Raw genomic sequence first — 26,760 nt, 5'->3', positions numbered from 1 at the left:
TGACATCCTGACACAGTTGCCGTTGCTACTGATCACTTTTGAACATGACAGGATAAGACGGATGTGTTTCCTGTGGGTCTGATGTCACTTTTTTTGTTGGAAAAAAAAGCATGCAAAGAGTATATTATTTATTTATTTGTTTGTTTATTCATTTTATTTATTTATTTATTTTTTTAACCATCTGAGCATGTGTTTTGTTAAACTAACTCAGCTCCAGCTGAAAAAATGAGGTTGTAACAAAAGCGCCTCCTGTTTGTGTTTCTATTTTTAGCCCCACATTTATACCGGGCATTATTTTCGTTCTCGTGGACTCACTGTCGAGAGGGATCTCGTCAGATGGGATTTTTGTTTCCTTCCATCCCTACTAGTTTGGTTTTGATTTTGCGCAAGGATATTGGAAACGCACCTGCTGCTAAATAAACTAGAAAAGCCTGTTTTGATAAATGAAGATATTTTCTATTCCAACTTTAGACAAAGTCTTGTCTCATTCTAATGGACTCAATCTCGTGAGAGAGACGTCTTGTCCTAAGGGATTTGTGTCTCATTTGCTAGTAGCTTTTGTGCAAATATAAGGGCAAGGCACAAAGCCAGTTTTGATAAATGGAGATTTTTTTTGGTTGGCTTCACTAATGTTTTCTTTTGTTTTCTCTTATTGCCTACCTTATTATTTGCTCTATTACGGAACGTAGTTAAGTAAACAGAATTTCATTGTATGGCGTGACCATGCGTATGACAATAAACTCTCGAATCCTGTTCCTAAAAACATTTGAATCAAACAATGACAGCGAAAAACGTTTTACATAAAGATGTCCCCAGTTTATGCGCCGCGCAGGTCCACAAATAATTGGAAAGACATAAATACAAACGCCCGAGCGGCGCAAGTCAGACGTCAACGGAGTCGACAGAAGCGGTTTTCGGAGCGCCGTCGACGAAGCCTTCCGCCGTCTAATTGACGCCGCTTTGTCTTGCGCACTTGAAGTAAGGGGCTGTTTCATGTTCGCCCGCGCCCGTGTCACTCAGTGCAAGGACCCAGAAGAACCCCGGCGCTCATTTGCCGCCGCAGCCGCTATCCGTCTGGGCTTCGCATTATTAAAATCGTCCATCAGCCCGCCGGCGAGAGCCCCTTAGTCACATGGCTAACTTGGCTGGCCTCTCTTGTCAGGTCTTCACCAATTACGCAACGGTCTACTCCAAAAAAAATCACAACCCTCGACTGGTGCGGAGAGAGCGATTTGCGAATCATTATCCGGGCCGCCCGTAGAGAACCTGAGCTACGCAAATCACTTGCCGCGTTCAGCCAAAAGTGACAAATGCATCCGCTATTATTTCCGATTGGATTTTTTCCCGTTTTAATAGCGAGGATCGGCGGCGCCCGGATAACGTCCAAACATCCACTCACAAAGCGGATCTCCGGCTTTCATGGATGCGCGTCCCAAAAACCGTCTCGCTCTCAGCGTGTTTGGAAAAGCAAACTTCTCCCGTCACGTCGTTCAGATGGCTAATCATGGTCGCCGTCGCACTTTTATCGGAGCGCTCGTGCCGCGGAGGCGCCCGCTCTCCCTCGCCCCGCCCGCTTCGATTCTTCGGCTATTTAAACAGGAAACTTGGATTACACTTAATGACGGGGACACTTTTCCAATCAATCCCGCCCCAGACTTACGTCGTGTGAAAACGGATTCGGAGGCCGCTCTCCTTTCAGACCCGTCCGATCCCGGCCTCCGGAGCTAGTGGGGCTAATCTCGTAATTGCCCCCGACCGCCCTTATATTGTTCGCAATTAGAATGAGCGTTAACGCCGCGTTTGCTGTGCCGCGTCAGGTGTACTGAAAGACAAAGAAGAGAAGCACAAAGGCGTTTAGGGCAAGTGAACGATGAATGGACGTGAATGAGTGCATGGACAATGCGGATGAGTGAAGCGTATGCTCAAATCCCCCCAACTCAATGTCGTAAAACCGAAAGAAAGAAATGAAGCGGAATAGCCATTAAGCTGGGAAAACGCAAAAATGATGTCCTGCATCATCCCATGAAATTAACGCAACACCATGTTTAACGGGATAGATTTTACATTTTCTCTGGCCGCTTATGCTCACATGGGCCGCAAGCTTGCTGGCGCCTATCCCGGTAGCCTTTGGGACACCCTGAACTGCTTGCCGGCCAATCGCAGGGCACACAACTCTTCACCCACCCAATCACACCTCTGGACAATTTAGCGTGTCCAATACAGCTGCCGTGAATGTTTTTGGAGTGTGGGAAAGCGAGGTCGTGCAGGCTTGGGGAGAACATGCAAACCACACACGGGCTGTAAGAAATACTAAATGAATACTAAATTGTTTAAAAACCTCTCATGGATATGCTCGCATCAGCCAATAAGAAAGAGTCCAAGACCAACCGCTTCTTTCCTTGTTTATTTCGTTCTTTTTGACCAGGCTGGTGAAAAACAAAGCGGGCGGACAATCACGACCTTTCGGCAGCAGCCCGTAGGCCAGCAAGACAAGAGTCAAGAGGAGGTACGTACGTTCTGCGCTTCATTAGTATTCCGTGTCAGCGCATTTTACTATCAACTGCGTCCTCCGTGCACTCCTTTAATTGCATGTGCTGATAGAATAATAAATGGCAGAGTAATTACCATTATAAAGGAAAGGATCCCTCTTCTTACCCAACAACTCAGTCAAAGGGTTTTCCTCTAAATTAAGTTTTTAACTGTCATCTGTCATCCGTAGGTATAATTATAACTTGGGCATTTTCGCTTTATTGTTCTTGTGTGAAAACCTCTATAGAGAGAAAAATTATGACAGCAGAGTCTTTTTTTCCTTTTTTTTTTTCCCCCAGCCCTCTCGGCATGGGCTTGAATCCTCAAAAACTAAATGAGTCTACGAGCTTGCTAATTAATCAAAGAAACCACTGGAGAGTTGAATGTCCTATGCGAAACAAAGTGACCCATCATATTCATTTAATGGGTTTATATTAGAATGAATGAGGCCTTGCCGCCGCAGTGTGTCGGCGAGAAAGAATACACAAACAGCTGATTGTGAAGAAGTGTGTGTGTGTGTGTGTGTGTGTGTGTGTGTTGGTTCCTGCACTTATGCTTGAAGCATTTGGAGTTTTTTACCGATATAGTGAGGACATTTAGGCCTTTGCTCAGTTTTTGAGAGGTCAAGACTTGCTTTTAGAGTTTAGGTTTTGAATTGCGTTAAGGTTAGCGGTGTCCAAACTGCGGCTCGGGGGCCGTTTGTGGCCCGCCATCTATTTTTAAGCGGCCTGCCGAATACAGTATAATAGAATGAAAATTTGACACAGCATGCTAGGCTAGCTAAAATGAAAAATAAATACATATAATATAAAATAACTATTGCCAATATTACCAATGAAATAGTTCAAGTATTTTCAAGGTAATTATAAAAAACAATAGCAAAATTTGATTGCTCCACTTGGTGCTTGTCGTCAACGCCTGTGATCGTTAATGATCCTCAAATAGAGCTGTCATTATCCAATATTGTCATAATCGATTCGTCTGTCGATTAATCAAATAAAAGTTCATATTGGATAAAAGTGTATTTAAAAACATTTTTTTCTCTTATGTTTCCTCACCCATTGCTGGTGTTTATTTGGTATCGTTTAGTGATGAAAAACAACAATTAAAAATACCAAGCGAGAGGGCTTTGATGATGTATTCAACTTTTTTAAACTGATGTCGATCATCGGTTCATCAAATGTAAATGATGTTTGCAAATTTTGATTAAACGTCAATATTTACTGTTAGAGGTTGAAATTAGAGGACATTAAATTTAAGTGAATGTCTCCTAACGATTACTCGATTATTAAAATAGATAATCGATTAGTTTTCGATTAATTTTGACAGTTTAAAGTACCCCCCCCCCCCCCCAAAAAAAAGGTCAACTTGAAAGAATTTTCATCCTATACCTTATTTCCTTGAAAAAAAAGTAAAAAAGTAAATAATTGCGGGGTAAATTCAAGGTTAGGGTGAGGATCTAGAAAGTGCATTCGGTACGTCCTCACAAGTATAGCCGTCCAAACGCGCGTCTGTCTCCCGCGAGCAACATAAAAGCAGGTGGCGCCGCCCCGCATCTGGAGTACTTCTCCCCTCGCGACGCGGCGCGCGCACGGGGACCCCCCAACAGATAGCCCGGGAGCGGCGCGTTCCACCCTGCTGGCGGCCTCGCTGATATCACACACTCTCAACTTTGTCACGGTTGCGCTTTAGGCGGTCATTACAGGCCCAGGATAACTTCAATTACTGGCGAGCTGCTGAACAGTGAAAGTGGGGGCCGCATTGATTGAGGAGGGCAACAATTGATTTTGCCCATTACGTCCATGAGAATGTTTCCATCCCGTGCAGATCTGCCTGCCCTCCTCCTGCCGCCGGAGATAAGGAGCCCGCGCATTGTGCCTGCCTAATCTGTGTGACGGAAGATGTCTGCGGCAAAATTGATGTCGCTTTTCATTCCTCTGTTTGGGGGGCCTCCTCCCTCCGTGTCTCCGGGTACGCAGCCCCGGCCGGCTGAGAGCTTTGTGTTAAGGGATTGCCGCGCTCGCGTCGATACAGATGTTGACAAAAATGAACAATGCGGTTTGCTGCTTTTAAAATGCAATGGAGAAAGAAAAACATCTTTTTAAATCAATTATTCTTTCAGGTTGGGCTCCTACCAAAATTGTTTTTTCCTAAAAATCACCCCAGTTATATATATATATATATATATATATATATATATATATATATATATATATATATATATATATATATATATATATATATATATATATATATATATATATATATATATATATATAAAATCAATATTTGTCTGTAGAAAAATATTAAATATTAAGTGTCCTTTTTTGGGGTGAAGAAAAGAGATCTGTTCACAGAATAAATCATTAATTATTCATAAATATCTCTTCACAAAAAAATGATCAACGCAAAGTGTTAGACCTATTCTCAAAGATAAATAATTATACATCAATATTTGTCCACAAAAAAAAATCAGCAAAAAAAGCAGCCTGTTTTGGGATTATAGTAGAGATCTCGTCACAAAAAATAAATGAACTAAATTGCTCCCAAAAAATAGTCAACATAATGTGTCAGACCTGTTCTCAAAAATAAATAATGATAAATATTTGTCCACAGAAAAATATTCCAATTAAAGTTTAGAACAGTAGAGCTGTGTTCACGAAAATAAATCATTAACTTGACAGGTAACGAGAGGTGGCACGTGACAAGTTGGGTCCAACCATTCTAGTATGGGGGAGAATCTGACTTTTTACACTAATAAAATTGAATTCAACATAACATTTGTTTTATGAACTTATATTTCCCTGAAACCATTAGTAAATGCAATCATGATTTTAACCGACTTTTGCATGTATGTTTGCTTGTTTTACTTATCCTGAGTACCCCATGTAGTTCCTTCAAGTACCCCAGGGGTACTGTCACTGTCTTAGACTCTACTAGAACCAGACATGAGCTCACCTTGCATTTCTCTGTGGTGACATCACCACTTTAACTCTTCCCACAGCATGACTGATGGCGCCATTATTTATTCTATAAAAGAAAAAAAAAAGCCATGAAACACTTCAAAGGTTGTTGTTGTTGGTGACATAACAGATTACCAGCAGCCACAGTCACTTTTTGCAGCATTTCGTCAGGCAGGCATCAGCGAGTAACAATATTAAGCCAATATATCTTACACTGTAAAAACTACACTCAGTAACATTATGTTCCCCAGTCCTTTAATATGCTTTATTAGGCAGGCTGGAGGTGAGCATTATCTATCAGCCTTGCTTTTAACAAGAACAATCTGCATCTCTTGTAATGTAGCATATTAAAAAAAATAAAAAATAAAAAAATAAAACACCTCCCTTTCTCCTTTTCCCTCCACATAGACGTTGATGCTGATTAATAGTAGTTAAGCGCACAAGTACTCAGTCAGTGAGATTGCAAAGAGATGGTAATGTATTAGCGCCATTAAATACGCATCATTCTCGTGGCATGAAATATGTTGACCCCGGCCTGATTAGATGCTTAATTAAAAGCGTTCAACAGTTCCTGAGCACACAGGCAAAGATTCGCGGGGGAGCAGGAGAGCTTGACGAGTCCCGGTGATACACGCGTTCGTCACTCGCTAGGCTCGTTTGTCATCGCCGGCCGGTTTGATTTGCGTGCATATAAATTGGACATCAGTCATCCGTGAGGTCTTAGAGGACTCTGGGGGAACAAAATATTTCCAAAACCCGCAGTGTTTTTATTACGTGTGAATTATCGTCGGAATTTACAGCCGAAGTTCAATTTTGATTGAATGCAGTTTAACGCTGGGTCGTGATCATTTTAGGCCCGCTTAAAAACATCTACATGCTAAGACACATTAAGGGAAACAAGCAAAGAAAATCTATGGACCATGCGATCTGTTTTTCTCAATAAAAACATGCTAAAATGTCACAAATCCATTTTCCGGTCATGCTTTGAGATACAAGCGTGGGTCGCATAAGCAGCAGTTTACAATAAATTTGAGATCTCAAGCTGTTTATTGCCACTCGAAGTTGACGTTTACCGTCAATCGTAAAAGAAACAATTGGGCATTGTGTCTTTAAAACAATCCGCACCGCACACCAGGCTTGGCGCTGCTTAGCTTAATGCTAACAAAACATGTGAAATGCCATAGACAAATAGCATCAGTGAGTCTACGCTTTTAGCATGGAGAACACAAATGATGTAATAACACATGGGGAAAGGCAATATATCATTGTTCACTGGCATATATTCTTTATCCTTTGCAAAAGATTGCTGCCATCTTTTGGTCAATAGTGTCAATACATCAGATAAAAATGAGCATTCCACTAAAATAGAGATAGTAACTGCAGAAAAAAATGCACAAAATATCAGGAATTGCTGCCAACAGAAAATGACATCACAGTTGCTAATGCTGCATTCAAGGAAGGTGGAAGTCTTGATTCATCCCACCGGAATTGTCCCAATCCAACCTCATTGCAAACAACAAAGATGGCTGATCTTGATCATTTTTTTTTTTTAATATATATTGTGGTTCATCACAACACATTTTGACCTCCAGCAAACCTTAAGCATTAATGCAGTAATAAAGAAAGAGATCAATTTATGTTTCGAATCTGGTTTTGCATTCACGGTCCGGTCAGCGAAGTCAGGGTTCGTTTTTTTGTTTTTTTTCTACAACTTGGCAACTCGGACTGCAAAGTTCAGGGGGACGTTCAAATGCACTTTTACGCGCGGGAAATCGAAAAACTCGTAATTCCGAATTTCCTCAGGTGCAGCATTAGAGCTCAGTTAACAACAACAGTTTTGTACACAAAATCTTGCGCATCCTGCAACAATCCCATAGAAATGCCACATTTTGAAATTTTACATGTTTTAATCATCTGCTGGAAATTTCAGCTCCCTCATGTTTGTTTTTTTTTTTCTCATGAATAAAAAAAATCAAATGAATTATTTTCTTCATAATTTGTAACATAACGCCACAAGGACTAAACAAGTACCTGGGAGCGAATAAGTAAAGTTCCGTGCCATTACGTGGTTCGGGTGAACAACTTTTCCTCCGACATAAAAGCGGCACTCCAAAGCAGCCATTGTCATGCTGAGTAAATGCGCAGCAGAACTCCCTTCAAGTACAAAGCAGCATTTCCCCCTTCCTTCTGAACTTAATACCATCTGCTTTATTGCTTCAAACTGTGAGATGTTCTGGAATCAGCTGTGAATTACCAAACACTATCTAAAGCGTCTGTCCTGGCCCCTCGCCGCAACGCCGACTTCTTCTTGCCCTTGTGACCACAGAGCCAAGCATCGAGCCGAGACGAGATTACTGGTGCAGAAATCAATAGCAACAAGGAGCGGGAAGCAAAATGCGCTGATAGCGAGGCTGACTTCTTATCGCCGTCCGCGCTGTCCGGGGAAAATACGCTCGAAGGCTCTCCGGGAATCGAGATTTCAGGCCCCAAAACAAAACGTACGTATGCTATCGTCTCATCGGACGCCATCTTGTTCACGCTCTGTAATTCGTCTTCCCCGAAACAATACGTTTGCTCTTTTTCCTCGCTCGGCTCCCCGACGGAAAAACCCCGCAGGCTCGCGGAGAAGATCCAGCGCCGACTTGAAGGGCTTCATTATGGCGCAAGTAATGAAATTCCAGGATTTGAAAGAGGAACGCTGTCAAGGTGAGCGATCGGAGATGAGGCCGAGTCTCCCGTGACGGGTCCGGCCGACAAGTCTGCCGCCGGAAACCGCTCGGCGCTTTTACTCGGGGGAAGAAATTAGTGCGCTCCTCCTGTCAAGTCCGCCCGGCGCTCCCGGTTCTAAACACTGCCGTTGTGGTCCAGCTCTGCATATCTTTATGGCCACACGGGCCTTGGGCGGATGGCGGAAGCTCAGCCATGATCTTTCAGACGATTGACAATGCCGAGCCGTTTGGCTACGGTTGGCAAAGTGGCGGCGGCGGTAATGCGACAGTGATCGAAAGCGGCAAGTTAAATCAGCTGTGAAATTCCGCAAATGGGCTCCGCTTCAAGGATAAGTAGCAAATCATGTATATCTTGTTTTGTGGGAGGCCACTGGATTTTCTTAAATGCTGTTTTTCAGTGGTTATTTAACAATATATGCAAGTGACTTAAAAAAAAAACAACAATTTGATATATACAATATATATATATACATATATATATATATATATATATATATATATATATATATATATATATATATATATATACATTTTTTAATCACAGATAAGCCGCACCCGACTATAAGCCGCAGGCCATAACATCAGATAATTATGCAGAAAGATGGTATATGGATTTTTTTTTTTTTTTTGCAAAACTTGTTGAACATGTTTTTCTCAAAGCTAAGGATTTCAACTTGGCAACATTCCAATTGCTATAATGTTTTTTAAACTAGATTTTTTTACCCACCTCCATGTATATGTATATATAAGGGTTGTCAAAGTTGAAGCATTAACTTTTATTTTTTTATTATCTTTTATTTTTTTTAAAGCCCTAATATATATATATATATATATATATATATATATATATATATATATATATATATATATATATATATATATATATATATATATATATATGCACGTATATTCCAATATTCTTCCTTCTACGCTTGCTATATGATCAAATATATATATTTTTTTCTGTTGCTCTGATCACTTTGCACCTTAGAAGGGAGTCACTGACAAAAAGCCAAAGAAAGATAGATGTCAAGATTAGCCAAGTTTAAATAGTAATTTCAGTCATTTTGTCACAGGCCTCTGAAAAGTGCATGGCGGGCCGCGAATAGTCCCTGGGCTGTAGCTTGAACACACCGTTTTTTTTCTACGAGGAAATGAATCAAGCATAACATTCAACTTTTAACACGTTTCTGTTGAGAAATGCAAGTAAATCCTCAGCAAAAACAAATCCTTGTACGAGTGTAGTATAGCACCGCCGTCTCGCTTACACACCGCTAATTCAATTATCCCGACACAAGCGGACATACCATGAAATCATTTAAATCTCCTTTTCATTCAAGACTTTTTTTTTTAAAAAAAAGCTATTTGATATTTAATGCAGCGGCAGTGTATTGTGCACACCCTTCATAAGCCGCAAACAAAGAGCGAAACGTGTCCGTCCCAGGGGGAGTTCCGCCATTGTTGTCCGAGGTGGCGATCCGAGTGTCGGGTCCTCGCGGCGGCGCGCTCTCTCACTGATCCCTCTTTGGGCCTCATAAGAACATTTCTGACTGTGGCATTAAGGTCTATTTAATGCCAGTTGTGGGAATGGGCCGCCTTGAATGGGGCCAATGTACGGGGGGTATCACATTATTAGTAATCATATCTGCTTAAGCCAAGCTTGCTGCTCCAGATGGCTGCTTTCAAGTGCAAATGAACCAGTTAGACGTGTCTGCTTTAATACATACTCAGGAATCACAAATAGCCATTGATTTTTTTTTTTTTTTTTTCCCCCCCTGTCTCCCTCTCCAACCAGTGTTTCTGGTAGTATTGAGCTTGGATTAAATGGTCCCCTGAGCCTTTAAAGGGACATTGATTCTTCTAATTAATTGCACGCTGTTCAGGAGCCGAATGCATAAACCTGTCCATATTAGCACTTCAAGTCAATTATTTGGAGTTTGCCGGGAAGGGGAACAAATACTTACTGTACACAAAGGAAATGTTAGAACTTGTTCCGTTTCCTTCAGAAGTTTGATGGCACCGCAATCAAAGGCGCATTAACATTTTGTGCCCGCGCGCACGACAGTTGAATGAGCAAAAGAGAGGATTTTTCTCACAGTGGGAATTTAGGCGCCCCTCTAGCAAAACACGGAGGGACGTGAATGTGTGTGCTGGTGTGTGTGCGCGCATTTGTGGAGGCTAGAGAAAAAGACATAAAAAGTGACAGCGTTATTAGAGGAAATAAAAGAGACCAGAAGCTAGTCTTGCTCTATTACTTTCAATTATTGCTACAAGGAGAATATTTAATGTGACAATTAATGAATAGCTGTACCGATCCTTCTATGCATTGTAAAAAACACGACTTGTCATTTCTTTTCGGGTTAAAACAGTGATTTGGAACAACTCGAAAATATAAACCATTGCCATTTATTGCAACAATCTTCGCAAACAACAAATAAGCTACCAAACAGTGAGTTGTAATAGTTTTATAAATTATTAACATGTATAACTACGTTAGTCGGTAAAACAAAGTAAGCTAGCTTGAAAGTATGTTGAAACTACTTTAAAATGTAACTTATTGACATTTACGTCAGCAGTGTTAGTGCAACAAAGCAAGCTAGCAAAACAGTAACAATGACAACAATGTAAGTTGGTTAAACAAAGTAAGCTAGCAAAACAGTAACAATGACAACAATGTTAGTTGGTAAAACAAAGTAAGGTAGCTAAAACAGTAAATTGAAACCATTTTAAAATATAAGTCATTGACATTTATGGCAGCGTTGTTAGTGCAACAAAGCAAGCTAGCAAAACAGTAAGTTTACACAACTTTGAATATAACTTATCGACATTTATGACAGCAACGTTACATAGCGCAAAACGTAATCCAGCAATCCCCAAAATAGGAACAACTTTAAAATAAAAAATAACAATTGACATTAATGGGAACAATGTTAGTTAGCACAATTAGGTAAGCTAGCAAAACAGTAAGTTTACTTGACTTTGAATTTAATTTATCGACATTTATGACAGCAATGTTACATAGCGCAAAAGGTAATCTAGTAATCTAGTAAACCCCAAAATGGGAGCAACTTTAAAATATATATTAATTATTGACATTTATGGGACCTATACTAGCTAGCACAACAAAGTAAGACAGCAAAACCGCAAGTTGTAACATTGTTGATTTATAGCAACAATGGTCATTAGCAAAACAAAAGTAAGCTAGCAAAACAGTAATTTGGAACAACTTCAGTTAAAAATTTGTGACATTTGTGGCAAGAGTGTTACTTGGCACTAAATGTAAGCTAGCAAACCAGAAAGTTAGAACAATTTCAAAATGTAAATTATTATCGACTTTTATGGCAACAATGTTAGGTAACACATTAACGTATGCTTGCAAATCATTTGGCATTTATGGCAGCAATGTTTGTCAGCGCAACAAAGTAGGCTAGCTGTTTCCTCCCAAAAATTTAGTTCGTTTACCTGACATCTTTAAGCAAGGGAAAAATTTGTTCTGAAAAGTGTAAATGTTTATTTCTTTGTTGAAAATGTGTTAAGGCTCATTTTTACATTAGCAAAATTTTAATTTTGAGGGGCTTAATTTGGAATTTTATGTTAGATGTTTGTGTTGTTTTTTTAACAGTGAGTACTTCACCATTTATTTCAAATTGTTGTATGATGTTCAGTTTGTTTGTTTTTTTTCTTCTTCCATTTTATTACAGACCTCATGAGGGGCGATGCTGATGCTGAAGATGGAGACAGTTGGCGTGACTGTTGCAGCGCAGGTCTGACAAACTCCGCCGCCGCCGCTTTCTTTTTTTCCCTTTTTTCTTCACATCCTGTAGGATCAAATCCGGCTGTACGCCAAGGCGCAGGTTGACTAAACTCTGACAGCTTTGCTATTTAAGATCGGGATCAGCCCCCTACTCCAAATTGTAAGGAGCATATTACTCTCCAGATACTTCATTAATCTCCATCACGGCTGCTAGCACTGTCACAGCTGACAGCGGGGACAATGCCACCTGCTCCTCTCCCCACTCGTGCAGATAATGCATGTTTTACAGTAGGCCAGATGTCTACACTCAATAAAACATTTGACAAAACCAACCTGTGAGTGTTTTGGGATGTCTGTATCGAGTGGAGAGCGGCATGGTCGCCGTGATAGCGCCTCTGCCCGCCGCTGATTAGAGAATTAAAAAGACGCAGCTGACACTGACTGCAGCACAGTGGGGACTATTGTAATTAAATTTGTTAAGGGACGCTGATTTGGGGGGGGGGGGGGGGGGGGTCGTAACGCGGTGAGTTTCGGCCGAGGAAGTGGTCATTTTAAACTGTCGCTTGGAAAGTGATGGAGTTGACCTTTCGGAGTACTCTTGTTTTGTGATTTGATAAATTACGGTAAGGACGCTCTTGATGCGGAGAAGAGCATCATTTATAACGTCGTCTGTGGCAATAATGGCACAGAAAAAAATGCACTTCTTTGAAGAAATGTACATTTCTGTCAATCTCAAACCGTGCAGCTGTTTGACACGTTGAAAAGCGTACATATTGGGAAGCTTGAAATGTTGTACTGTTTGCATGTAAACTAGGGTTCTATTCAACAGGCCACAATGATCTGTTTTAAGTTGCAATATCATTCTTCACACTAGATGGCAGACATCTATCAGAAGCACATTGCATTGATGTGGGACACATTGTCCCAATGGGAGTGAAGGGGTTAAGACATTGCTTAAGGGGTGGAAAATATGTCTTTTTAATATTTCAAATGACTTAATGTCTTCATGCTTTTAGATGGCAATTGATGAGTGGAATTTCAGTTGTGGAATATAATTCATATACTAAAAGTAACTTTGCAATTCAATTGGCAAAAACTGAAAAACAAACAAACAAAACGAACAGTAAAAGTGTGGACTCTGAATCCTTAATGAAAAAATAAGCGTTCACACGTTCAAATCCTGTTTAATATTGTTATATTTCATGTTATTCCATACAAATACAAGTACAACCAGAAAATGATTCGCGTCAAAGTCGTATTTTTTTTCCCTCTCCCGATACTTTGTGTGTAAGTGTTTGCGAAGCGTTTATGTTGATGGAATGGCACGGCCACAGCCAAAGTAAGATTGCATTCTCAGTAGGAGTCCGCACAAAGAGCACTAGATCAGCAGTGCTTTTTCCCAATCTCTTGTAACCGTGAAAGCCGCGGAGAACAAAATGCTCTTTTGATGGCGGGGAAAAAAGATTGAATAAAATGGTAATTTTTCAGAAATACTATTGCATATCCAGATTTCGGGCCAAGATGTTTTGGATGTTGCAGTGCATCTTTGCGAGCTAGCAAGCGTCGCGTTTGTCATGGAAATAAGCAGGATTATAGTCATCCAGGTTCTAGATCAGTGCTAAAATATAGGTTGCTGTTTATTGTACTGAGATGTTGTGAAAGACTCTTTCCGTGTCGTGAATAGCGTTAGACTTTAGCCTTTGTGTCTCGGCTTTAAGCGTTTCACGCGGCAGGAAGTCTTGGTAGGAAAACTGTCGCCGTTAACTTGCGCTGGATTCCATACGTCAATGTGTTGTTTTTACGTGACTCCTTTTTGATTGAAACCATGCAAAGCCCCTCAGAGACCACAACGGAGACTTGAGACAAATCTGATGATGATTGATGACGGCGTCGACCGCATCCGATCGTATGTCTTGAGGATGCCCGAGTTGCTCATCTGCGGTCCGGTTTTGTTATTCATAAAATGACATAATTATTTCAGGAGGCATAATGATGATATTTAGTGCGATGATGCACATGTTTAAAGCTAAACTAATGTCTTATTTTGATGTTGATACATTGTTTTAAATCTCTAGGGTAAAAAAATGACACTGGCCATATTGCATGAAAGTCTGGAGGACGTCTAAAGTTGAACACTATTGAAATTGTTCATTTTGGATCAAAATTCAGAGATGAATGGGGTAAAAAAAACTGCATTGGAAACAGTTTAAAATGCCAATTAATCACAATTATTGCAACAATGTTAGCTAGCAAAAACAGTAAGCATGCAAAACAGTACATTGAATCAAGTTTAAATGTAAATTATTGACATTTATAGCAACATTTTTAGCAGGACAAAGCAAGCGATTAAAACAGTAAATTTGAATAGGTTTCATTGCAAATTATTGCAACAATGATAGTTCACACCAAAATTACAATAGCAAAACAGTACGCTAGAACAACTTTCAAATATAATCATTGAATTTTATGGCAACAATGTTTGTCAGCACAGGAAAATAGGCTAACAAAATAGAAAGTTAAGAAAATATAAATTATTGACCTTTATGTCAATATTTGTACAAAAAATGGGCTAGCATAGCAGTAAATTTAAGCATTTATGGCAACAATGTTAGCACAAAAAGTAAGCTAGCAAAACAGCACAGGAGAACAACCTTAAAATATAAATCATTGACTTTTATGGCAACAATGTTAATCTGCACAGCAAAATAAGATAGCGAAACAGAAATTTGGAACAACTTTAGCATATATATTTGTAGGTTTTATGTCAGTAATATTAGCGAACATAACAAAACAAGCTAACTGTTTCCTCCAAAAGAGGTAGTGGGGGCAATTAATCCTGTAAACTGTTTCCATTTTGCCACTGAGTAAATTGATTTGTGGAAATGTAAACACTTTCTTGCCCCATTTTGTACCTCGAATTTAAGTCACAATAAACCAATGCATTGGAAAGCGAACGCAATAGCAGCCGTGAAGCAAGGCATTCTTTGCAGCAGTTTGAAAATTGCAAACCGCCCCGTTAAATCATTCAAAATCATTATCACTTCTTATGAAGCCTATGTAGTGTATTATTGTTCAATGGTGAAACTTGCACAGTTGTGTGGCAATAGTTCAACCTTGTTTTCATTAGGTCTGATTGAATAATTGTCAAAAATCCGAGTGACTTTCAAGAACATTGAATATACATGTTGCCTAAGGGGCAAAAGAGTTCGACAACATAAAAGCAGAACCGCGACAAATTCTCCCTCGGTTGATACGAACTGTCAGCACCATCAATCAAGCGGTGCCACTCGGGCCCGACAAACCGCAGTGCCATCAAACCAAAAAAAAACCACAAAGTGGAAAGCGCCCTTTTAAAAGACACATAAAAGGGGGGAAAAAAAACACAAAGTGCTCTGGTAAATAACACACTAAAGATCTTTAAACAAAGAGTCCTTGGGACAAATAAATATTAATGTTTGCGTAATTCAATAGTTGTGTATTTTGTTTTTTTCCATTATTCATTGTTTATTGTGGAGGCCAGTAAAATGGATACCATGCTGCCATTGTTCTCCAACAAATTTTTTGTAGTACGAGACGTAGACAGTAATACATACTTTATTCGTTTATTTATGTATTTATTTTTGCCATAATGGAGCTACTCCGCTAAAGTGTAAATGATTGAGTCCAAAAATGTTTTACATCACAAAAACAATGAATTATCACTTGGTTTACTTTGGGACTAATTAGCTTTTTTTGTTTTTTTTAAGCTCTCATATGAAAGAAAATAAGAATCAGTGATTTTAAAAGAAATTGCAGGAGTCTTACTTCAAATTCTGACGTTAGAGTAAGAAAGCCAAAATAAATCAAAATTCCGACTTTAATGTCAGAATTCTGACTGATTCTCAGACTTTCTGACTTCAATGTCAAGTGTGAATTCTGACTTTTATGAATTTTTATTCAATATTCAGAGAACTCCTAACTATTCTGAGGAGAAATACAGTTTTAGATTTCTCAGAATTAATTTAAAATCCTGCAAATAAAGTCAGAATTCTAACTTTACAATCAGAATTCAGAGTAAAGTCCAAATTTGAGACTTCTGACTCCCAAGAATAAAATCTGAATTCTGATTTTAAGGTCTGAATAAACACTTTAAAGTCAGAATTTTGACTTTGAAGTGGGTATTCTGACAATAAAGCTAGAATGTTGACTTCTCAGTGGAAATTCTGACATTAAAGTCCGAATTCTGAGACAAAAAATCATCATCCTGCCAGCATTTTTCTCCTTCACTTACCCTAATCTTCTTCTGTGGTTATTGTTTAAAGTGCACAAGAAAAATCAGCAAAGCAGTATGTGATTCGGACCAGCACATGAATATTCATAAGTGATATGCTTTCTTAAAAATCTATGATCCAAAAATGTTTGTGTTTCAGGTGCTGTCCGTTTTCAAACGCCTCTTCTCGCTCATTGGATATTCTAGCCACATGTCTCCACGCTGCACCAATTTCATCTGTCTGGCTCAAGTTCCATTTACAGTGTCCCTCATGGTGCCTCCAGCAGGACACTTTGTCTCTGTGGGCTCCCTCACGACCTGTGACAGCAATTGTTAATATGTTGATGTGAAACACTGTGGACTCAGGCACCCTATGTCTCAACAACAGCGACAAAATGTCTTCAATAATAAAAAAAAAAGTGAAAAGCCAAATGTGTCAGCCTAATGTTTGCCACCACGATTTTGCATCCAGCTTTTAGGGATATCGGACTGAGCTTTTTAACTTTGGAGTTCTTGCAAATTGTTTATACCTTTCCAAAGTCTCCGGAGTAAGACAGATATAGCTGAAGGTTGTTTTTTTTTTTTTTTTCCCCTTAAAGCTGTTGGCAATGGTCTGTGTTTACTTGACACTTGGATTGACAGTGAAGTGATTGGAAATATCCACCATTCACTGCTGTGAGCTCCTGAGTGCACAGAAAGTGCTTTTGTACTCTGGCTGTAATGGGCCAAGTTTGAATTGAAGGTTGAGAGAAATAGCCTCACCGCAGCAGTGCACTCGGAGGAACTGACACACGGAAAAAAAAATCGGAAGTGGGGTCCTGATAGCATCACAGGCAGACACAATAACATGCACAAGCTCAGTCCATTGGATTCTCACAATGCGATGTGTGCAAGGGCTGTGAGGGTGAAATGATACGCATTTCCTTGACCTTAAATTGCGTTATTAAGAATCAGATTCCTCTATTTGAAAACTGATAATTGAATGCAATGATTATGAGGAAACCGAAATCTAAAATGCGCAATCATTTAATTCAGTAAATCTTATCAATTGTTTTGAAACATACTGAGGAAATTATATCAACGTTATGTGAATATTTTTTGCAGGAAATTAATAAATAGGATAATAGTTACCTTTTCGCCTGTCTATGCTGGCCACATATTGTGTAAAGCAAATCCTTTCCTACTAGATGGCAAAAGGTGGATCATTAACCCGCACATAGCCACTTTTTGCTAATTAGTTAATCGTTACCTATATTGTTAAATATGTCGCTTTGCATAAAAAAATCTTGCAAAACTGTACAGTGCGTTATATTGGCATGTGAACAATGTGCTTGTTTCTCAACGCGTTTTCTAGAACAGTTGGTAAGCATGTAAAGATGCTGCTTTTTCCATTAATTTCAGTAGATATGAAGTTAAAAAAGCGTTCTCTAACTCAGTAGTCATATCAACAATCATAATCGCACTGGTAACGTGACAAAATGCAGAACAGGAAAAAAATGTGCCACGGAATGATTGGTGTTATCATCAGCAAATCAGGATACGACGCTTGAAAGTGTCACCCAATCCAACACGGTATATGTAAAGAAGGCGGAACTTCCTGTGTATGACGCCACCACTCCAGTCAACAGTGGAGGCCCCACCCTTTGTGTTGCTTACCGCCAGTCAATCAAAATAGAAACAAATCTTGACAGTTATCACTTAATTGTACGCGGTTGCTGTCAATACTAACTGCCGGCCATGTCGGGTTGGTTGTAGCTGTCGAAACTCTCCGTTTAACGGCAAGTCACGCCATGACTGGTATGGAATTTTTCATCCTATTTCTCACCCACGTAATGCTAACAGGCATCCTCGGGCTAAATTAGCCCGCTAGCATGCTAGCTTGAACACGGCTAATCAGCGACGGAGTTAGCCGCTAACGCTATGCTAGTAGCTAATCGCGTTAGCTCCTTCTAGACACGAACCAATTATCGCTGCACCACTCTGCCGATTTTTTTCTTCTAAACGCATGCAAGTTGACTGTTGTAAACTGCTTCGCCTTTCGACTTGGGGACGAGCTTTGTTCAGATCCTTCGAACTAGTATGTTGTCCTTCACAGCGCCAGAGCAGCCACTGAAAGCAGACGAAATGGCAGCTTTGGACGTAAACAGCAGCCAGAGCAACTTTTTACAACATGATGACGGCACGGGCAATCAGGTGAGAGATCCTTGCGGCATTTTCGTGCACAACACGCGGGGTAGCCGGCGGCTCTCGGGTGCAAAGTTTGGAGGGGTTTTGAACCCCTCAGACAACGCTTCCTCTCAGGCGGTGCAAAAATCCCGCCTTCTTTCTCGGCTCCTGGCAAAGAGACCGCCTGAAAAGCTCCAACACATGTAAACATGACGTGAATTGGTGTCTGAGGGGCTCAACTAAAGCATGTTAATTCCTAGCTACACTTGTGTGACACATCACTTTTTTCTGGCCCACACTAACGGCCACTCAATTTTTTCCCCTTAAACTTGCACATGATGGGTAGGACATTGAGTCATCATCCCTCGACCTGCTTGCAAGCACCTGCACTAAGGTTGGCTCACCGGCATCAGAGGTGGACAGAGGTGCTGCCACTGGTGTGGTAAGTCGGCACCTCTGGTAGAAATGTTAGAATGTGAAGCATCAGATCATGCATCCTCCATCAGAAGGTAGTTCACCACAACAGGCACCAGCTCATTGATCATTTAATTTAGTTCGTCGTGTTGGTATTTGCGTAGAATTTCCAGGAATAATTGATTCATATTAAACGCAGCGTTGCCTGACAGATGTTGGAAATGGGTGTGGACCACTTGATGGAAATGCAAATTTTACAGAGAAGCAAGAAAAGATCCTGCCGCAGGGCCTCACCAAGAAGCCATGTCGAAGGCAATAAAGCGGCGCCAGTTGATTTTTTTTCGTGCTATTTGTGTTTTGACGCGTGATATACAGAATAAAACTGAATATCACGCTGCGATATGATAGCATTAAAAAAAAGCACGAAATTGAAAAATGTCACCGAATGGTCCCGTTCTATTGGCCCATATTCAAATACTGTCCTGTAAATGCAGCGATTTCTAACCAATGTTTTAATTCCATTGTCCATGGGGGTTCAGGATTTTTAATGTGGAACTTTTTCTTTGTAAATTCCAAACATCAAGCTGGGGCCAAAATACATATTTATATTGAGATGACCATATTACTTCACATTTGCCAAAAAAAAAAGACAGAAAAATCCTTGTTATGTATATAAGAGCTTGATGGATCTGGGCTTTTTTGTGGCCAATGTTGATGTTTGGAAAAAACATTCATATAACCTATTTATCGGCTAATTAGTTTAAAAAATAATAATGCTTAAAATAGCATTTGTTACCTCCAACTGCTATATTTGCTGTATTACTTTATATTTGGCAAAAAACATAGAAACAAAGTCACTTCCGCCACGACTTTGATCGAAAAGTTTCTCAAGGCGGAGCTGGGTGAAGAAATGGGCCCAGACGTGGGAATCAAACGCGCACTAAGCCCGAAACCCCCGTCTAGTTCCCTCCATCGTTCCATGGTGGTCCGCTTTCTCCGGTACTCCGCTAAAGAGCGGACCATCCGAGGCGCGTGGAAGAGGCGGCTCCGGATTCAAAATAAACCAGTCATTTTCGGCCACGATTACTCCATGGAAGCGCCGAGCAGAAGGACGGAATACCATCCCTGCGAAGAAGGCAACAAAAGATAAGAACATACGCTTCCAACCCCCCCTAGTGAGGATGCGGGTGTTTTTTGACACCGGTCCGGTCATGTATAACAGCGCGACGCAAGCAGCGCAGGGTCTCCCGAGACGAGGATTGGAGTTGGGCGATATCATCGGCACTTCAAAAGAATGTATTTCTAAATTCTTGGGTACAGAAGGATAGTTGTTTCTTTAGGAATGGAATGTTCAACTCCCACTTGAGCAGTTTATTTTTTTTTTTTTTGAGGACCCCAGCATCAACATTCATGTTTTTATTGATTATAATATATTATTGATATAATAGTATTGTTATACCACATTTTACAGAACTTATCAGATGGATAAATCAAACTTGTGTAAAGACATGATTCATTCTAGAGCTTGGTTATGACAAGAAAATCTAGCATTATCAATTACTACGTTTCCTTTAGACGTTTTATTTGCTGTTGGTTTTGACGTTACATTTTCCAATCTCTTGCATGCAAAATAGTATTTACCTAAAAGATACCTGTCAATCATACATTTGAAGACAGGAGGTTGCACATGAAACCGCAAAGGGCAAATGGTTTAAAGGCTCCTTGCACTAGACAACAATAATAATGCGCTTTTTTTGAAAAATGTTGCATCCAAGGCAGTAATTTGCCCGCGATGCACAAATGATATACAAATTTTGATATTACAAATTTCTGTAATATCCCATCATTTTCTCTCACAGGTTACAGATGAGACATCGGCACAGCTCACGGTGTCTGATAAATGGGAGGTGCTAGCTCCCAGCACGGCTGCAAAAGATGACCCCGGAATGATCCAAATCCAAGGCCAAGGATTATTAACGTCCAACGGACAGTACGTTCTTCCTCTCCAGAGTTTGCAGAGTCAGCCGATTTTCGTGTCGTCGGGAAACGACGCCGCCTCGGCCAATTCAGTGCCTAACATTCAGTACCAAGTCATTCCTCAGATTCAGTCTGCAGACGGACAGCTGAGCTTTGCCCCTTCGGGCATGGACGCCGCAACTCTGAGTCAGGACGCAGGGGGACAGATTCAGATCTTGCCCGACGGCAGTCAGGGTCTGTGCGCGACATCCGCTGCCAGCATTCTAACCAACAACCAGAGCCTCATATCACAGACTGGGAATATCCAGCCGATCCAGGGGATTTCGATCGGCGGCTCCGCATTCAACAACCAGAGTCAGGTTGTTACTAACGTGCCTGTGGGTTTGCCGGGGAACATCACTTTTGTTCCCATTAACAGCATAGACTTGGACGCGCTGGGCTTGTCCGGAGCGCAGACTATAGCGACTGGCGTCACCGCTGACGGCCAGTTGATCATGGCCAGTCAGCCGGAGAGCGGCCCCGGGAATCGGGAGAAGACCAGCGACGACCTCTCGCAAACACTACCAGTGACCGATGCCAACGCGGAGATTTTTGTGCCGACGTCTTCCTCGCAGCTGCACAATACCGCCAGCGAAGCCGGCCGCCTGACCCAAGACGCTTCGTTGACATCCGTGTCCACGCAGCAGGCCGACTCCAACGCCGGCCTCCAGCAGGGCTTCGTCCAACAGACTCAAGCTTCGGCCATCCAGGCGACATCCGCTCAGCCCGTCGTCCAGTTGCAGCAGGTGCCGCTGCAGGCCGCCAACGGGCAGGTGGTCCAGTCGGTGCCTACGGGCGGGCAGGGCGTGCAAAACCTTCAGCTCATCAACCCCGGGACCTTCATCATTCAAGCGCAGACCGTGACCCCGTCAGGCCAAATCCAGTGGCAGACCTTCCAGGTGCAAGGTGTGCAGAACCTGCAAAACCTGCAGCTTCCCACCACCGTCCCCCAGCAAATTACGCTGGCTCCGGTCCAGACCCTCTCACTGGGTTCCAGTCCGGTCGGCGTCAACGCCGGCCAGATCCCCAGCCTGCAAACGGTGACGGTCAATTCGGTGGCACAACAGCAAGGAAATACAGACATGCCGAGAGGTACGCCGTTCATTGCTTGCAATACAATACGATCTTAAATGCTAAGATATGTCTGCTTCTGTGGAGATATTAAGGCTCAGTTCTGAACAACGCTGTAAGAGTGATGAACATGTGCAGTTTGTCCTTTATTGTCCTTTGTGAAATTCTCACCAAAGCCAGAAAATTAACAAAAATGCAGTCTTTCCTGCTTGCATGTACAATGAACCTCAATTAGTATATTATCAGTCTTTTTTTTTTTTCGCTAAATTCTTTGGATCGATGTATGTATGTTGAAATGTTTTTCTGACGTCGCAGTTTTTTTTCCCCCCTTGAAAAAGAATACAACCGTATTGCACACAGCAGTATGACTCCAACTGTGACTTTTCTGCACTCTACAGACATCCGGATAAAGGAGGAGCCCGACTCAGCAGAGTGGCAGCTAAGCTCCGATTCCACCCTAAACACCAGCGATCTGTCCCACCTTCAGGTCAGGCTGGTGGAGGACGAGGACTATGTGGGCCTGGGAGGCAAGAGGCTACGTAGGGTGGCGTGCACTTGCCCCAACTGTAAAGAGTCTGGCGGGAGGTGAGTTCTCGTCGCGGGACCGACTACACGACCGTTCCGGGATGCTCATTGTTGCCGGGCGGTGTTCCGCAGGGGGTCCGCCGTCGGGAAGAAGAAGCAGCACATCTGCCACATCACGGGCTGCGGCAAAGTGTACGGAAAGACGTCGCACCTGCGGGCGCACCTGCGGTGGCATTCCGGGGAGCGACCTTTTGTCTGCACCTGGTTGTACTGCGGGAAGAGGTTCACGCGCAGCGACGAGTTGCAGAGACATAGGAGAACACACACAGGTGCCCCAGGGTCGTCATTTGGATTTCGCCCTCCCTGATTGTGTTTTAAGCTATTTCTTATCGCTCAGCTGGAATTTACCGTAGAGCTCAACAAACAACAAAAATAATTACATTCCTTATTATTATAATGCAAAACACGCTATGTTTTTAAAACATTGCTAGCGCTATGTATTACTGCGCTAATTTATCCTGATTAGAGCGTTTATGTGAAGCACTTTTGTTCATTTGGTCAATGGACTTCAATCTAATCGGGATACATGGTTCTAAGTATGTTCCTGATGGCTGCTATTTGGAACGACAATGTGGAAAAAATATACATAAATGATCGGAAAAGCTTGTAAGAGCAACTTTGGCTGAGCAATTTTGAAGAAAAAAAATAATAGCATTTTTTTTCCTCGCAGTTTTTTGAACATCATTTAATGGATGTTTTTTTCAAGATCCTTTTTTTTTTAATTTATTTTTGTATTTTTTATTTATTTTTTGATCAAGCAATACAATACATGAATCTGCAATAGAACAAATATCAGGTTTTAAATATTTGGCCTTAGAGGTTAGATGTAAGTTAAAATGTGATAATTATATATCACTGTAGTGGACATTTTTTTGGTCCATAGCTTTTGACGCATACGAGTTACCCGACCAATTGTGCTCAGTGGAGGACATCCTGGCCTTTCCAATGGGGTCTCATCGTTTGGGTCAGATGTAATTTTTTTTTTTTAACAGCCACTGTATGTTTCGCGGTCCCTAAAACCTCCAACGCGTCTTGTTTGTCAGGCGAGAAGAAGTTCGTGTGCCCCGAATGTTCCAAGCGCTTCATGAGGAGCGACCACCTGGCCAAGCACATCAAAACCCACCAGAACAAAAAAGGCGTGAACTCGGGCAGCGCCATGGTGACGTCGTCGGTGGAGTCGGCGGGCTCCTCGGACAGCCTCATCACCACGCCGGGCGGGACCACCCTCATCCTCACCAACATCCAGCAGGGCTCCAACAACGCCCAGGACATCCTGGCCAACGCCGAGATCCCCCTGCAACTCGTCACCACTTTGGCGGCCAGCGAAGTCATGGAGTGATTGACGCTCACAAACTCGCAGCATTCTCGTATACTCCTACCTGCATTTTTATTACAGCTTTGAAGAAAGAAAAAAAAAAAAAAGATGATATATATTTTATCATTAACAGAGAAAGTCTGCTCTGCTATGAAGCGGAGTCAAGAATAGAAAAAGACATTGCAGTAATTACACAAGGAAATGCCTTATTTTGTACAATGTACCTGTAGTGTAGTGGCTAGGTATACAGTGTCCGCAATCAACTTTAATATTTTTCCACCCTTTCGTACTTTCACATGACCCCCCCCACCCCATTTTTTCTTTAAGCCAATACTAGGCTTCACCTGTGAGTTTGCGTACTGATATACTGTCCCTAAATCAAGTTTATTTAAGTTTTGCTTTTGTGTTTCCTCATTTTCCCCGCACTCGGCGTGCATCCGGCCAAGCGATTTTCACTGCAATTTTTTTGGATGGAAACAATCACATTTTTGGAATTTCACCTTGAAAAGGACCAACGCGTCAATGGATCATTTGATATTTTTCAACAGATATGTTGGCAACATAATATCGTGTTTACAACTAAAGGCTTCATTGGAAGCAAATGAGTTTTCGCAAAGACTTGAGGAGGATTTTTTTTAAGCCGTTTTTTGGTGATAGTTGCCAAATTTGCCTAAAAACTCAGGGTGAGTTTTGACTGCATAACACAGGTGGAAAACCATCCCTCGTAATGTCACATTTTTGCGACGACCCTTTTCAGACGGACCAAAAGCTCAGAAGAACGGCGGCACCGCTATTATACCTGCTTTCCATGAGTAATTAGCCATGACCCCCCTCCCCCTCCCCCTCCCCCGCCCTCTTAAATTTATTAATGACCCTCATTTCTTTTACCAAATCATCTCAGCTGTGCAATTCACAATCAGTCCAATTTAAGTGTAAATGTCATTTTGAAGATGGTACTTTAAATTTTGAACATCACAGTATGTTCTCTTATGATGAATCATTGTTTTGCATCCATGTCATCAAATCTGTCTAGATTTTTTTTTTTATATATATATATAAGAATTGTTGCATTCCCATGTTAAATGTTTTTATTTGTGCCCCAACATCTAAAGGAACAGTTGAAATGAGGACTTGCTACTTTTTTATATATACACATTGTCCTCAACTGAAACACAGTCCCTTGTGTACTAAGAATTGCAGTTTTTACTTCAGAACTGTACGAAATCTGTCCATAATGTCATATAAACATTTCTGTTACACTTGAAATTGCTTTTTCTGTGTGTGTGTCCAAATATGAAAGAACTTAAAAGTTTACTTTTATTTTTTGACGTTTTTGTTCTCTTAATTCTCTTGTTCTTGTAACTCTGCAGCCTCCTCCCCAACAGTGTGGTCCAGCAGATGTCACTACAGCCAAGGGAGCAACGCCAAGGCCTGGTTGACCCCTTGACCTTCCAAAAAAAAAAAGACAAGTGAGGCCAACAGGAGGTGAGCTCTCCATTGAAAACATTTGAAGCATAAGATGTTTGATAAACTCGTGACATTGAACCGTTTGCAGGGGTGAGTACACCTGCGCGTTACTCCATCACTATTTGAAATCGCAGGTAAGAAATTTTTCGTCATTACATTCATTCTACATTGTTTATTATTGGGGTTGTAGCTCGTGTAGAATTGCACTGCATCATATTTTGCTTTCTTTCTGATTGTTCTCAACAAGGTAACGGCGCAGTAAGGTGTGGGTCGGGGATTCGATTCAATTCAATATAATGTTTGCCCCTAAATGTAAATCGCTACAATGTAATATACGCAATAACGGGCATAATGGGCATCTTGAATGCTGAACAAGCGCCCCGATTTTTCAAAGGTCCACTATCTTAACCCTACAACAAAGGGTTGGAGGCGTACAACAAAATGACCACATGCTGTGTGGCACAAAGGACTCACATAAAAATTGCCTTTCAAGTGTGAATAGGACCGGAGAACAGCAAACCACAGATAACGCATTTTGTGGATTTTTTTTTTTTTCTATAGCGAGTCACTCAAGATTTTTATAATAATGAGCTATACATGTGCAATTCATCCAAAATTAAAGCCGTAGTGTAGTACATCGGTGGTTCTCAACTTTGTATCACTAATGACTGAGGCATGGAATTTTTTGCAAATGAGTTTATAGCGCATTATAACAAAAATATATAATTTGACTTGACTACAAAAAACGAGAACCACTGTAGTAGAGAGTAGAGAACCTGAGTGCATCTAAGTGACAATAAAAGTATTTCTGAATCAATAAGACCCATTTTAAGTGCAAATAAACCATCGATGACATCTGGTGGTGAATGGTGATATTTCAACTTAAAACTACGCTAAATGCACATTCACAGTTTGGTACCTGCAAATTACTAGGCGTAAAAAAATAAATATACATTTATAATTAGTGGACCACGTACAGAATCATTATGATTGCATCAGCCTATTGCATATACGCAGTTGCTCCGATGTCGCATCGGTATACAAACATGTTAACCGAGGACTGGAGTTCAACACCTGTGGCCTAACCGTTACCCTAATTTCATTCAAAATTCAATTTAAACCTATACTCTAAATGTCTTGACCCTCAAAAAAGGTCATGACTCATGGGGTCCACCAAAATGGTCCCCACCATGTACTGTAGAAAAATACGAGGGCGCGCACACACACACACGCACACACACACACACGCAGATGGTTTAATGAAAAGATTTTCAGCTCGCCACAGTTCAACTTTGTAATAAAGTACCTCTAGCTTTTAATAAAATTGGACATATTACTAATTAGACCTTTATTGATATTTCTTTCTTTCAAATATTGTGTACTAAAAAGAGCGCAAGTCATTTAAAAATTTATGAATGGCCACTAGATTTTAATGTGTATGAACATAATTAAAAGAGTGGATGAAAAGCTTTATGGGGTAAATCAGCATGCTTTTTTTTTTG

The 26,760-nt window shown here is 41.0% G+C and overlaps 2 protein-coding genes across 5 annotated transcripts in view; both read left to right on the top strand.

The window, feature by feature from the left end:
- LOC148423446 (uncharacterized) overlaps positions 1-16,647 on the top strand; it is a 58,769-nt gene extending 42,122 nt beyond the window's left edge. For all 3 annotated transcript variants that reach the window (XM_088415925.1, XM_088415926.1, XM_088415927.1), the window contains 5 exons: positions 2,426-2,506; positions 7,819-7,990; positions 8,109-8,198; positions 11,923-11,985; positions 16,385-16,647. In XM_088415925.1, coding sequence (XP_088272051.1) covers positions 2,426-2,506; positions 7,819-7,990; positions 8,109-8,198; positions 11,923-11,985; positions 16,385-16,431 — 453 coding nt within the window. In that variant the 3' untranslated portion in view covers positions 16,432-16,647. The remainder of the gene's footprint in view (positions 1-2,425; positions 2,507-7,818; positions 7,991-8,108; positions 8,199-11,922; positions 11,986-16,384) is intronic.
- A 1,209-nt stretch (positions 16,648-17,856) lies between these two features.
- On the top strand, positions 17,857-25,057 carry sp3a (sp3a transcription factor). 2 transcript variants are annotated; one of them, XM_088415980.1, is made up of 7 exons: positions 17,857-18,021; positions 18,320-18,417; positions 18,737-18,832; positions 20,664-21,912; positions 22,290-22,476; positions 22,549-22,745; positions 23,520-25,057. In XM_088415980.1, exons 1-7 carry the CDS (start codon positions 18,015-18,017, stop codon positions 23,813-23,815), a joined length of 2,130 nt encoding a protein of 709 aa, XP_088272106.1. In that variant the 5' UTR covers positions 17,857-18,014; the 3' UTR covers positions 23,816-25,057. The 2 variants fall into 2 exon arrangements, with proteins under 2 accessions (XP_088272106.1, XP_088272107.1); XM_088415981.1 differs by lacking the exon at positions 18,737-18,832.
- Positions 25,058-26,760: the final 1,703 nt, after the last annotated feature.

This window comes from Hippichthys cyanospilos, chromosome 5 (genome assembly GCF_059441005.1).
Source record: "Hippichthys cyanospilos isolate Australia breed blue-spotted pipefish chromosome 5, RoL_Hcya_1.0, whole genome shotgun sequence".
In the NCBI taxonomy this organism is placed as follows: Eukaryota; Metazoa; Chordata; class Actinopteri; order Syngnathiformes; family Syngnathidae; genus Hippichthys; species Hippichthys cyanospilos.
The sequence above is the reverse complement of the archived record's forward strand: the minus strand, read 5'-3'. Positions and strand labels throughout refer to the sequence as shown.

Excerpts from the sequence above, each read along its gene's own strand:
- sp3a (XM_088415980.1), top strand. Across the intron at positions 18,418-18,736 it reads ATGACGGCACGGGCAATCAG|GACATTGAGTCATCATCCCT; the intron begins GTGAGAGATCCT and ends CATGATGGGTAG. Across the intron at positions 22,746-23,519 it reads ACATAGGAGAACACACACAG|GCGAGAAGAAGTTCGTGTGC; the intron begins GTGCCCCAGGGT and ends CTTGTTTGTCAG.